The 14,684-nt window shown below is 33.4% G+C and overlaps 1 protein-coding gene across 12 annotated transcripts in view; it reads left to right on the top strand.

Annotated features, from left to right (window-relative positions):
• Nucleotides 1-14,684, top strand: part of ADGRG6 (adhesion G protein-coupled receptor G6) — a 138,227-nt gene that overhangs the window by 77,482 nt on the left and 46,061 nt on the right. For 6 of the 12 annotated variants that reach the window (XM_072719631.1, XM_072719662.1, XM_025997925.2 and 3 more), the window contains exons 5-9: nucleotides 1,575-1,643; nucleotides 3,928-4,011; nucleotides 9,993-10,078; nucleotides 12,742-12,794; nucleotides 13,965-14,027. In XM_072719631.1, coding sequence (XP_072575732.1) covers nucleotides 1,575-1,643; nucleotides 3,928-4,011; nucleotides 9,993-10,078; nucleotides 12,742-12,794; nucleotides 13,965-14,027 — 355 coding nt within the window. The remainder of the gene's footprint in view (nucleotides 1-1,574; nucleotides 1,644-3,927; nucleotides 4,012-9,992; nucleotides 10,079-12,741; nucleotides 12,795-13,964; nucleotides 14,028-14,684) is intronic. The other 6 variants (XM_072719650.1, XM_072719674.1, XM_025997926.2 and 3 more) reach the window with 1 other exon arrangement.

The following is a 14,684-nucleotide window of genomic DNA, read 5'->3' as shown; positions in this document are numbered from 1 at the left end:
GTTCATGATGCATCCAGAGATTTATTCGATAAAGCTTGAGTAACACCTGCTATGTGTGTGGGATATGTTATTGGAAGACAGAGTCCCATTATTCATGATGCCAACATTCTATTAGGCCCTCCACTGGTATCCATTACCTATATATCTGATCATTCCTGTGCTGTACTCCAGTGATGCCATGTCACCCAGGTTCCCAGAACTTTTCACTGCCATCTTGGTATTTCAGTAATTCTCTCTGCTAGTAATTTCCATTTCTAATTTCTTGTTCCTACATTAGTATAGTGACTCCTGATATTATTCACAGGCATCCTTTTTTGTAATGGATTCTCTTTTCCCCCTTCTCATCAAGCTGTTGGTCATGCCCTCCTTTGAGCCACTGAGTACTTCCACTTAACGCATTCAGAGAACTGTGACTCTGTTTCCCATTTGTGCCTCTCTGAGAGCACTGACACTGTCTTAGAGTATTATTCTAGCCTATGTGCCTCACACACTAAACAGTGATTACATTTTTGTTGAATGAATATGTAAATGACTATGTTGAGAGCGTCTTGCCAGTTCACATCACAGACCTGCCTGTAGAGTTGGGCTTTTCTGAAGATTCCTTCCTTGGGCTAGGTGCCTGAGGTAGTTGAGAATGAAGAAATCATGATTCATGAGCTTCTGTTAAATTGTTGGGATGCTTTCCGCTTATGCACATCAATTACCTAATACGACATCTTTTGTTGGATCACGTACCTCCTCTGCCTTCATGTACTGTTCCCACAGAACAGTTTGGAAAATGTTTAACCATTAGAATAGAATCACTATTATGGAAATGTCTTTTTAAAATTAAATCTATGTATTTGTGTATGTGCATGTATACAAATATTTGTATTTCTTCTCTTGTCTTTATGCATAATGTGGGTGCTTTGTGATAAGTTGAACCCATCTTCCTCAGTCTCAACCTGTTGGTAAAAGTCTGTTAACTGTCAGAGATTTACTGGAACAGAGAAAATCCATTACTCCTACTAGAAAACCAGCTCTAAACTTGTTTCTTGCTGAGGATGAGTCAGTAAAAAAAAAGAAAAAAAAAAAAAAAGCTTGAAAAAGACACAAAGACCAACCTGAAGTCACAGAAACATATTTCTGGAATTGTAAATGGCATATGCTGGTGCTTGTGAACCCAAAATATGCATTTTATGAATATTAGTAATATCCAAGTTCACTTTTGAAACTTACCTTTGATGTTTATATTACTTTATTTATATGAATTTCTACCAGAGCTTCATAATTTATCCTATGAAAAGGCCCTGGACTTTTTACACAAACTCTAACGAGCAGTAGCCTTTCTTTTCCTTTCATGTGTGGATAGCCAATAAAGTGATTGAAGATTTTGAGGGAAATTTCAATAACCTGATTTTACATTTGTGGAAATTAACATACAAAGACCTTAAGAGACTTTCTTGAGGTTGGAGTATTATTGATGGACTCATCTAGGGGCACTCCTGTTATACCAACCATAAGATTCATAGGGGTTGGGGGCAATGTCACTAAATCATAAGTCAAACTTGTATAATCCCTCTATATTAATCAAGGTTCCTACCTGATCCCACTTCCGGCAGCAGAACTAGCCAACTGTGCAGATTTGGGGACACTCTGCCAAGGTAGGGAGCCAACATCGTCCTCTGGGGTCTATTTCCTACTCGCTATTTTGGATAATGTGGTTGTAATTATTTTTATTACTATCTTAATTTTCTCTTGAGAAGCCAGAAACCAGCAAAACAGAAGAATTTCTGGATGTGTTTTAGTTGTGTGGGTGTACAGTACATACACTGTGGAGAAAGAATGCATTCACACACTGGATGACCATATTTCCATAAAGCACTGGGCTCTTAAATGTGAATGATTATATGCTATTAAACAAGGATTTATTTCATTTTTTTCCTCTTTTTATTCTCAAGATTATTGCAAAGGTCCAGTATAAATATAGTCATGCAATATTTTGAAAAAGCATTCATGTGTGAAAAACAAGGGGAAAATTAAGTTATTCAATTAAGCTGCATAAGGCAATTTATGGTACATAATGTAACTTAAGTATTAAGATAAAAATAGTCATATTTAAACTAATATTAGTGTAATTTTATTATTATAATACACAATAACTATATTATGGCCAGTATTCCAATTATATATAATGTACTAAATAGTTGCATGCTAATAATATATAAAGTCATATAAGTTTTAAAATAATAACATAAATATTTTGCTTTAATTTTATCATTGCTCCTCCTAATTACTTATGACCCATTTTCATCCATTTATTCTATTAAATATTTCTTTATGAAGTAACATGTTCTGTGTACCACATTAAGAATCATGACAATGCCTTTTGAAAAAGCTGAATCTCTTATTAAGAGGATCATATCCTGAGAGTGATGGGTTAGAAGTGCTTCTAAATAGATAGAAATCTAAGCTCTTTTCTGTGATTCCAGTATGGAAGTAGTCAGGGAGAAGGGATGTAGTTCGGCATTATGTTTGCTTCTTTTTTGAGATACTATTTCTTCTTATTATTACTGATGAATGATCTATGAAAATAAAGTCATTACATAATTTCCACAAACTCACTATAGTTTTAAAATAGATAAATAAAATAGCAAGAAACCTTAATTTTGCCTAGCTCAAGATCTGAAGGGTTTTTTAAATTGTTTTTTTTTTTCTTTTAAGCTGAGGTACCTATAGTACTGATTCCTTGGGTCAAAGATCAGATGCCCAGCATTCCACCCCCCCTCCCGCCATGTCCTAAATGACCAAAAACATGTTTAAATTCATTGATGTATTTTTGCACTAAGATAAATATAATTGATCAGAATTTTAAAAAAATAAAGACTTCAAAAAGGATCCCCATTTTTAAGAATTTTATATTACTTTAGAATTGAAAATTATTTTAGTTAAGGATGCATATTTTGAATCAAAGAATTTCACTTCCAGAAGGTAATCATAATCATAATCGCTTAATCACTTAATACATAGTCGTGTAAATGTTTTAAATTTAGGTAATTTGAAATATATAACAGATGATCATTGTACATATGAATGGTCATCTAATACAAACATACTCCTAAGAAAAACTAAAGGGAAATTGTGTGTATAGTTATTTTACTACCTATATAGCTCTTCCAGAATCCCTTAGAAAGATATTAAAGCATTACATAAGGGTTTAATCTTTGAAAGTTTTAATAGTATAAGAATCATAACTATAATGCCTTGAAAATGTCTCCTCTCTAAGGTTTGTCCTTATGAAATCTGTTTTATCCATCAACATTTAGTAGAGTTATTGGGATCTGTAGATGATTCTATACATTTATATTCTATGTAAACATTTCATTCTCTTTTGTTTTTCTGTCATTTATCTTCTCAAGGAGAAATACATTTTCCTTTGAGACTTTACTTCTTTAGTCTCAGTAGAAGACCTAGTTTAGATAATTTTCAAACTGATAGGTGCAATACAGACTACCTTATGGAAACTTTCCTTTTTATAGACTTAGGAAATTGAGTTCTAGAAAGATTTAGTAATTTACTCTGTGGTCATCAGCCTGTTAAATGGCAGACATGGGTATAGAATCTGAACATTCTTCCTTCTATTCTTTGGCATCAGCTCCAAACTCTTGTGCAAGAGTATGCAAGACACTCTTGTCTAAACTCTTGTGCAAGAGTGTGCAAGACGCTCTTTGGTGTCTTGTGTGGCTGTATGAAGTGATTCTTAATGTGCCATAGAAAACATTGCTTCATGTTATGCATTGTAACCCTAGAGTCTGTTTTGTATTTAGTAGCAAGAAATGGTTTCTGTTCCTCCTCTATATATTTTCATTCATTAATTATAGATTGCTCATCCATATTAACTGTCATGTGGCCCTTGCAAAATTACATCTTTCTCATCTTTATTACCAGCTACTGTAGACTCTCCTAGTACTACACCACCCACTGTCACCACTAACATGCCTGTTACTAATAGAATCGATAAACAAAGGAATGGTAAGAAATCATTACCTTTTATATTTGTAGTATGTCTGATGTGATAAAATATTGTATTTTAAGAATGGGAATATCAAATGTTCAAACAAAATTTCTGTTATTGAAATAGGTACATTTGTATATTTGTAAGATTAGTAAAATAAATAAATGTCACCTGACTCCCTTGAGTTCCTTTATCCTAATGACCAGTGGAATGAGTGCATTTCCAGTACTACTCTTACACACTTTTACCTAAAATTGCTTTCAATGGAAGCATTTAATTAAAAGGAATTAATTTGCTAGTGTCTAGTATCTGAAAAAAATATTCTTGTATTTTGTCAGATTATTCTCTGCAGGAAACTAGTTTTTTAAAGAATTTCATAATTTCAGGAAACTAAATTATGCTAGTAATGTAATTTTTCCCTGAAGCCAACTTTATTCTTAAACGTTCGTGACATTTAGATCAAATAGATGGTAATACTTTGCTGTTTTTATTTGTTGAGAAATAATGGTTAGAATGTGATTGCATATCAACTAAGTCAATTTTTGGCTGACGGAATTACAATTTAAGTGCTAATACTTCGTGCCTGTTTTTCCATATATATATTTCTATTTATATTATTTGTAATTTGCAAATACAGCAGTTATATGATATGAGAAATGAGCAGAGAAAATGCAAGGTAATGTGAGTTATTTAGTCTGCTACCTATATGGACAACATAGCCTTTTGGCAATTCAGAGTAAATGACTTAATTCTCTCCTAGAAAAGAGAAATTCCAATCAGGTGACTGCACCATTGCCTGACAGTAATATTCTCAAATATGAGCTATTTGAAACAAATGGATTTTCTCAATATTATTTAACTTGTGAGGCCAAAACATCTGTAATATATCACCAGGGGCCAAAACCCAGAGAAAAGAAACCCACATAGTTCATTTTTCCTTTGGCTCTGGGGGTTACACCAACTTCCTCTGTAAGGACATTTAAATTGGAAGTATGGAATATTTTGCATAAAACATAGATATAAATTTCACTAGGATTATAAAGACATCGATTCAGGGAAGTGTTTATGGTTATTCTGGTAGTTACACCAAGGAAATTTATGATGGGGCAAACATTCCAGCAACCCCCAGGAAAGCAGCGACAGCTGAAGTTCCCAGCGCGTATTTCACATGGACTCCAGCCAGTAGATGGGAATATTATAATTCTAACTAAGTATTTCGCTCTTTGTATGGTCATACAAAGAGCCTCTGTGGCATTCTCCCTCCAGGACTGGCACATCCTCTACTGCCCAAGAACGTTTATGTGATGCTTCAGAGTCCTTGGTGGAGTGGAGCTGTATTCACTCAATCATGTCATTTCTGACATTCTTGAAGAAAGCCTTGTTCAGCCATCTCTGTCTGCGTCATAACCTTCATTGGAGTTTCAACAAAGCCAGCAAATGTTAGAATCAGTTAAAATGGTTTGACTTGACTACATGAAAGGAAAAAAAATCTAATTTAGATGATTCTCGATAAAAATATAATCCTAGCATTAAAAATATTCAAAAGTCATCGTGTGGTAGAAATAGTCTCAAAATTGTGTATTCAAATCTGTGTACTGTCATAACAATTTTTACCATATCCTTGAACCACCTCTGCTATTGATTTAATAGTTTTTTTAATTGGCACATATTTTTACTTAAATATTTGCATTTATATGGGAAAATTGATATCGCTATTGTAAAACCAGTACTGTTTGTTGTAAAATAGAAAAGTGAGAATACATATTATGAAAACAATGTTATTGAATTCTCCCTATATCCTATTGCTTTCTCATATATCTATGCCTGAAGCCTTCATTATCTTTTTAAAAAGGGAGAGTAACAAAGTGTAAGACTGTAATCTAAATTTTTTCTTTGATGTAGTCAAATTAGAAATAATTGGAAAGAGAATTACTCGTTCACCTTGTGAATAAATGGGATTTAATGCCATGTCCTGTACTCTCCAAATCATTTACATACTGTCAGCAATTCCAGATTTCCTTTTTTTAAAAAAATATTTTATTTATTTATTCATGAGAGACACAGAGAGAGAGAGAGAGGCAGAGAGAGAAGCAGGCTCCATGCAGGGAGCGCCATGTGGGACTTGATCCTGGGATTCCAGGATCACGCCCTGCGCAGAAGGCAGGGGCTAAACCGCTGAGCTACCCAGGGATCCCCCAGATATACTTTTCTTATTCTTCAGGAAACTGACACAGTAAACATTCTCAGGCTTATGATCTGTTAGAGAATCCTGTTTTTTATTCATTTTAAGAAAGATAGGCACAACTATCAAATTTGTCATCTAATTTATCCAGTCCTTTAAATTCTGGATTATCAAAGAGTTTTGCTGGGTCTGTCAGTGACGATATGCTGGTGTGGGGAGGGGCAGGGGTTGAGATTGTTTTGATAATCAGACATTTCTTCCATGTATCAGGGAAATTTGTCTTCCTAGACTTTGTGAAGTGTTCCTGTTTCTCTATGAAAACTTCTTTTTGTTATCTTCAATAGGACCTATATTTGATACTTTAGATTGTATACTAGGAAAATCTTTAGGTTACTTTTCATAAAGAGATATTTCAGTATGTAATGGATAATCTAGGTATTCTCACCAATAACATTTGCGCCTTTTACATTACATTCTTAAAGAAAGCTCTTGGGCCAGTTATTTGCATAACAAATAGTATCTTCTCTGCCTGAAGCATCCTTTCAGTGCCACTGAATATTAAATTTTGTGGGGTCATCACAAATAACCCAAGTAAGGAGCTAACCCCCTTAGTCCTTATTTTTCTAAAAACCTAGCTTACAGGTATTAATTGCATCACTGTTTCTAATTTCTTAACATACATTTAACTACTCAAAGAAAAAAATACTCTCTGGATATGTGTATCAATTGGACAATCAATCCAGCTTTATATGCCAGTTATCTAAGGAAATCATGTGTTTAGGAGAGCAGGACTCCACTTATAAATACTGTCATGTGGTAATTGCCTCATCAGTAGTTCAAAGAAATAATTTTGACTCCAAAATAACATGTGATTTATTTTCAACATCTGTCTTTTCAAATTAATATTTTTAAATCTACTTTTTGAAACCTGTATTTCCCCTTTGAGTATAGAATAAATAAGGAGTATCATTTCTATGTCTCCTAAGAAACCCGGAAAAGAATGTTAAGACAGTCCAAAAAAATGATTAGTTGGAGAAAGACCCATAGACAGGAATACTGTTTTGACACGGCATCTGTAATGGCAAGCAATGATTTGTACTTTGAGGTTCTGCATGGCTGAAAGAGTTATCTAATTGGAAAATGGATATACTCTTAAATACTTCTTTTTCCCCTCCCAAGAAACGTCTGTCACGAATTCTGCTGGCTTAGATATCATTATTAGGACAATAAAATAGCTTTTGAAGTCTCTGGAATATATGAAAATTTGTTATTAGCTTTTCTAAAATTGAGACACTGTGGGAGTTGTTACATCTGTAGAAGACCCCTTGGTTGGGGGGAGGGGGGGAGCCTGAATCAATACGTTTTAATTATGTATCTTCTACAACAGCGATGCTTAAACCAATTATTTTCTTGCAATCCAAAACCCTTCCTACCAATTCTTTGGTTGACATCTTATCTCGCTTTGACAGTTCACCCCTGGACATTTCTTATGTTTAGTTATTGTCTACATTATTCAGAAATTTTAAATAAGTATAACAAATAGACTCTGCCAAGTATATAAATATCTCATTCCAAGGCTTTTGAAGAGAGACTAATTGAGCATGATATATAGCATGAGAGAATCTATAGCATGAGAAAACATATTTTATTTGCCATAAGCAATTTAACTTGAGGGAAAGTGCTATATTTATAAATTAATTTAGGCTGTCTATGATATTGTATGTCTTTCTCACATATAAATAAGAGCAGATTGAAAAAATGGAGGCAGGAAATATTTAAAATTTAAAGAAGAATATCTTAAATATTTCCAGAACATTTCAGAAATGTCAGTGATTAAAAATAATGATTTTTAGTATTTTGCAATATTTTCCTGAGAAGGAAAGATTACTAATCTTAAACACATGCTTTAGGTCTCCATCTAGTGGTGGCTCTTCAGCTACTCTGCTGATACCAGTGAACATTTACAGAATATCCTTAGGGTCTTGGAATAATTCTTGGACCTCTGCACTTTGAATTTCTCCTGAGTCATTGGGCATGCCCATGATTTGATATGATGACATATAGAGTCTGAAAAAGGGTTTTGAATCTGAATTATTATCATTTGTTTTGAGTGTATTGCTCTAAAAATTTAAATTCAGAATATTTTTAGAGGAACATAAAATCAACATTATTAAAATACCTAAGGAGCTTTAGAAGCTGAAATAACCTAGTCTGGATAAGTTAAACCCACTTGTCCTTGGGATTGTACCAATTTCATATATTATTATATTTGGGAGTGGCAAAATTTTTAGCATGAGATTCTGACCCCATACGGGAAAAGCACTCCTTTAAAAGTAGTGGGACTGGATTTTGCATTTTGGTAGATACAGGGGTTTCCAGAGGCAGAGTTTTGTATTTTTTCTACTGATTTCCTAACTTTTAAAATTAAATCTACTCCAAAACGTTGTTTTGATTATATATTTCTACGTTTTCTCTGCTTCCCTTACTTAAGTTTTACCAGATTATAAGCATGAAGAAAGATGACTGACAACAATGGAGATTCAGGGTTTTTTCCTCTTTATAACCTACCATATTTTAAAATGATATTTTTCTTATTAGCTACTTATAGTAAGGTACCCTATAACACACACTTAGAGATATTTAGCAAACCCTGGCTGGTGACTTCAATTTGCATTTACAAAAAAAAAAAAAAAGCATCAGACTACTTTAAAGATTATCCCAAAAAGAAGAAAGCAGAACCTTCTTCTCACATAAGGTTTTCTTTTAAAAGCAATGTAGTCCAGTTAAAATTCTGTCTGCAAATATTCTCTCTTTTCCCCGTTTATTTTGATACAAGCAACTATATTTGTGGCATTTTGATGAAAAATCTGGTAAATGATTTCGTAGAAGTAAATGCTGTATTGAGGAGGGGAAAGAGAAAAGGAAGACTAGGGGGTCGAGAGCACCAAACATGTTACGTTCCTGTTTGTTCTCTTTCAGGTTAGCTTCTCTCCATCATCCCACTCAAGTCTACATACTCCAAACTCTGTCATTCTTTATAATGTACAAAAAAAATGGTAATTTCTTCTTATAAGAGATCAAATTGTACATAGACACAAATTGTACAATAGACAGTAGATACCCAAAATATACAGAATTAAAGAAATGTGTAGGTGATAATTTAGGAGCAATGAATTGTTTATAAGAATAAACTAATTGATAACTCTTTCTCTTTTTTAATTTATATATTTTAAAAGATTTTATTTATTTATTCATAAGAGACACAGAGAGAGAGAGGCAGAGATACAGACAGAGGGAGAAGCAGGCTCCTCGCAGGGAGCCCAATGTGGGATTTGATCCCAGGACTCCAGGATCATGCTCTGGGCCAAAGGCAGGTGCTGAGCCACCCAGGCTTCCTGATAACTCTTTCTAAGAAGTTACAAAGGTCAATGAGCAGCATAAAGTCAAAATATCTCAAATTTCCTGTAGAAAATTTCTGTAGAAAAATGTAGAAGGTGTTTTATTTATTTATTTATTTTTTTTAAATTGAAGTGTAGCTGACACATGTTATGGTGTATAGCCTAATTATTTGACAGGTCTGTATTATGCTCACCACAAGTGTAGCTACCATCTGTCATCATACAAATGCTATTGCAATACCATTGACTATATTCTCTGTACTGTACCTTTTATTACTGTGACTTATTCATTCCATCACTGGAAACCTGTATCTCCCACAGAAGGCATTTCTTTTAAATTGTGTGATTGTAAAGTTAAATTGATAATTATATGACTGTAAATATAATTAATGGACTAAATCCTATTTCCAATGGACAGATGGAATTGTCTATAGAATTTCCATAGTGATTCAAAATATCCTTCATCACCCTGAGGTCAAAGTACAGAGCAAGGTAGCAGAATGGGTAAGTGAACTTGTACAATTTCTTCTTTGATTTGACATCTTTAAGCTCTGGAAATCTGGAAAGGACTCTATTGTCTGGCTAACTGAATCCACAGATCACACTAAAACATAGACATTGTCCCTTATCTGTACTATGAATAGACCTAGAAGGGAGGTGTATGCTTATTCCTAAAAAGGGAGATGCATTTGAATCAAGGACAAGCCTAATAGACTATTAATGTCGAAAAGTACCCCACAAACAGAAATATGTTTTCATAGGTCTCTTTATTTACAATTATATCCCTACATTTTCAGCAGAGTTTTAAAAAATAGATTATATATTTTTATTTAATTGTTTGAGTATTTGGTTCATAAACCAAAAAGCATAATAAAATATATTGTGAAAATATTTTACCCATCTTTGTAGCTCATCTCCTTGGAGACCAACCCATCTGCTTAGAAATCACTGTTAGTTTTTCATGTTTGTTTTTTCCCCTTGAATTTCTTTGTTCATATAAAGGAAAACAAGACAATAGATTCTTATTTTTCCTCCTTTTTACACTAAAAACATATTTTGCATACCATTCTACATTGTACTTATTTTTGTTATTACCAGATTTGCTGCATCATAAGTATGCAGAGACCTTTTTGTTTTTCTTTTTCTTTTTTTAACACTGTGATATATTCCATTATGCGGCTATCTAGTCATTAATTTAGCAAGTCTTCTGTTGATGGAGATTTCTGATATACTAATTTATTTAATCAGTATTCTATTAATGAAATTTTTGTAATTTCCATTTAAAACAAAAAATTCAGCATTTTATTTTCTTGTCCTTACGGATACCACCTATGTTTTTTTTTCTTGTTTCCATAACAAAAATTTTATTTTCCATAGGTTTCTATTTCTTTCAATTTTATGTTCTGTCTGCAGCATACTGTGGGACTTTGTACTGCTTTTTATATATAACACTATATTACAATTCAGACATTGTGAATAAAGTCACTCAAGTATACATTTTGAGAAAGATGGGTTTCTTGTGCAGCAGGTGTCTAGTAAAACATGTCCTTGGTAGCAAAACAAAGTTAAATCCTACATTGAGAGGTAATGGTGACTAAATATCTACCTACCTACTTACCCATCTTTGAAGAATAACTTGATATAACAATACAGTCTTATTTTGAAGGGTCTATAGTAAGAAAAGTCTTACTTTGAATACACGTTAAAAATAAATTGGCCATAGGAAATTAAGAGTATGTAAATAACAATTCTCTTATAAAATTGAGTGGAGGAGTGATCTTCTCTAATAAAAGTCAATGAAAAATGCTGCTGTTGACTTTTTGAACTGATGCATTAGAATCAGTAAGTAATTCAAACACTGGGAGGTATGTTTCATTTCCACATGGAGAGCAGCTTTATAGAAAGAGCATATTCTTCATCCCATTTTCTTTCAAGCGTTCTTCTTTTTGTTTTGTTTAGAGCCAGAATGATTTCAAAAGATAAAATTCTTTATATTCATTCTCAAATAAGCCACTGCTAATGTTATTCTGGAAGATTAACATTCACTGGAGAGTCTATGCCGTAGGCAGTGTATAATTTTACATTTATCTTTATTACATGCATAGTTTTCAACATAACTTCATTCTCATTTGAAGCTAAACTTTACTGGACCCTTTTCATTTAAGATGCAAGATACCAAAGCAGATGCTTGATTATAAAGAAAGCATAATTGGTGTCCCTGATTCATATTATTGCTGTTTACAATTTTAAAATAATTTAATACTTTTTGCCAGCACTTCATAGATTTCACATTCAATTTTAGGAATGTTTGCAAGGAAGGCTAATTGTATGTATGAAATAAGTCATAAAACACCCTCAGATCATACAGAAATAGGAAGATTTCATATCAGTAACGAAATCCCATTTGTAATTGTATTGGACAAGGCATCGTGGGAAGGTGGTTATTTATATCAAGAGGAATCCATAATCCATTGCTTCTTTAAAATGTCTGGCACTAAGACCCATAATTCTGTTAAATAGCCACATAATAATTAACATAGTTCCCAATAATGTTAACTCATTTTGTTTGTTTTTTTTAAAGGTTTGTATTGTTAATTTGTAATTTTTCTCACCAATATCCTTATGAGATGATGCTTACCAGAAAAACATGTGTATTGTACCACAGTGTTTGTTGAATGAAAAATATGGAATGTGTTTATTGTGCTAATCCTCCTGTGTACCCTCTTACAGCTGTGTAGCCCTCAGTATTATGGCTAAGTCAAAGAACCACAATGGAGGGACCCATTATAATATGGGCTAGAGGGGAAAGTATAATGTTTCCAGACAAACAGTCTTGGGTTCCAATCTGGGATCGGCTACGTCTTAGTTGGGGACATTGGGCAAGCTATTTCCTTCTCCATGAAGCTCAATTTCTTCATATATCAGGGTGGGGGAGCAGATAATACCTATCTCATTAGTTGTTCTGAGATTGAAGAAACAACCTTTGTGAAGTTCTTGGCATATAATGATGCAGTGACTGTTATCTTTACCTTTCTTTCACTCCTCTGGCTCTCTGGGATTTTCCCAGGGTCTTATTCCAATAACAACTTACGGGAGGGAAAAAACTGGATTCAGATATTTTTTGGAAAGTATTATCAAAACTCACCCTTTTCCATTGTATTTTTCAGCTCAATTCAACCTTCCAAAACTGGAACTACACTGTTTATGTGGTTAATATCAGGTAAATGACAGAGTGAATGACTTGAGAAGTAAAAAGTAGTGTCTCATTTAATGCTACTCTTCATCTCTGTGATTATACCCCACATACCTGATACAAATACACACATACACAATATTAATAGTCTTTCTAAAACAACTCTATGTCATTTCTCTGCACAAAAATCTTCAATGCTCAGCAATTGGTTTTAATTTTTTTTTATCATGGATCCCAATCTTTAAAAAATATTAGCGTATATTCCCAAAATATATTTGTGATTTTAAATAAATTTGTGTATGTGTATTACTTAACCAGTATAGGTTATAAATATATCACAAATTAAAAGAAGACAATCATATATATATGGAAGTTCTGTTAGTTTCATCTCATGCCCCAGTGAACCATCGATATAGCACCCCAGTTTGGAGACTGTTTTTCTACAAAATAAGACATCTACAATCTGCACCTAGCTTTTCAAAAATGTCTTTTACTATTCTATTTGAATATTTTAACTGCCTAGCTAATAGTATATCATCCACATACCCTCCTCTGTGCCTTGTTTTCACAGTTTTAAATTAGTTTTCAAAAGTGTATTTCATTAACCCTAAACATATATCCTGTGGACCCAAGAGACGTTATGAGTTAACACAGAAAGAAGAATCACAGGTTGAATTCGCTCAAGAAGTACATTCTTTTTTTTTTTTAAAGATTTATTTATTTATTTATGAGAGAAATAGAGAGAGAGAGAGAGAGAGAGAGAGAGGCAGAGATACAGGAGGAGGGAGAAGCAGGCTCCATGCCGGGAGCCCGATGCAGGACTCGATCCCGGGACTCCAGGATCGCGCCCTGAGCCAAAGGCAGGTGCCAAACCGCTGAGCCACCCAGGGATCCCCCCAAGAAATACATTCTTAAACTGAAACAGATTTCCATATATCTGAATATCTCAGATTATTTAGTATAACAAACATGGATTGTGAATCTTGAAAAGAAAGGAGGGGTGCACAGCTACCAAGCTTATTTGACAATGGAGTCATTTGGTTTTGAGCATATAAAAAGAACTGGAACCTCAGGACACACATTTGGAAATACTGGTTAAGGATGTTCACTTTGCCTCTTTCTTTTACCTCCTCAAATTTTGTTGTTGATGATGTGGCAGATGAGGTTGATAATGAATATACATATCTGTGTTTATAGTTTTCATCTGAGCATGGGAGAAGACAAGATTAAAGTCAAGAGAAGCATTGTGAATGATCAAAGGTAACGCTGGCAAAGTCTTACAGAAATTGTAACATCCTTTCTCTAGCTCTCTGTTTTGACTGTCTGGTAGAGAAATGAAAATAATGAGATAGGAGAGATATGTTTTAATTAGGTAGCAGTTTTAAGTTATTTCTATAGCACTAGCACACTAGTTTTTTTTTCTTGTAGTTAAAACCATCAAATAGACTGGATGGAGACATAAATATGAAGAAAAATAATTCAGAAGTAGAACATTTTAAATGTATGAGTTCTTATTTTAGTATTTATAGTTTATTTATGATAATCCATTACCTCTTAATTGAAATTTCAAAAAGAACATTAAAGGGAAAAAAAGATAGTTATAACTTTAAGTAAGTACTTATGTATAGAAGCATCTAATAATATGGGTAACAGCTAATTTTTGGAAGTCTCCATTTTAAAATTTATATCAGGACCATGACTTATGCAGGCAGGTAATTTAACAGATCTATCCACCATATAGAATCAGTTGGCACATAAAGGCCAGCTGTTCAGAATGCTGTATAATTATAATTGTTTAAAAACAATTTAAACTCCCAAACAAAATAAATTTAGTTGTGTTCAGGTAGTCTATCACATTTCCAAAGGAGAGGAAAAAAAAAAGTTGAATAGTAAATGTTCATGTCAGTCTTGCTTAAT

Source organism: Vulpes vulpes, chromosome 1, assembly GCF_048418805.1.
Source record: "Vulpes vulpes isolate BD-2025 chromosome 1, VulVul3, whole genome shotgun sequence".
In the NCBI taxonomy this organism is placed as follows: Eukaryota; Metazoa; Chordata; class Mammalia; order Carnivora; family Canidae; genus Vulpes; species Vulpes vulpes.
Note: the sequence above shows the minus strand (reverse complement) of the source record. Positions and strands in the feature narration are given on the sequence as shown.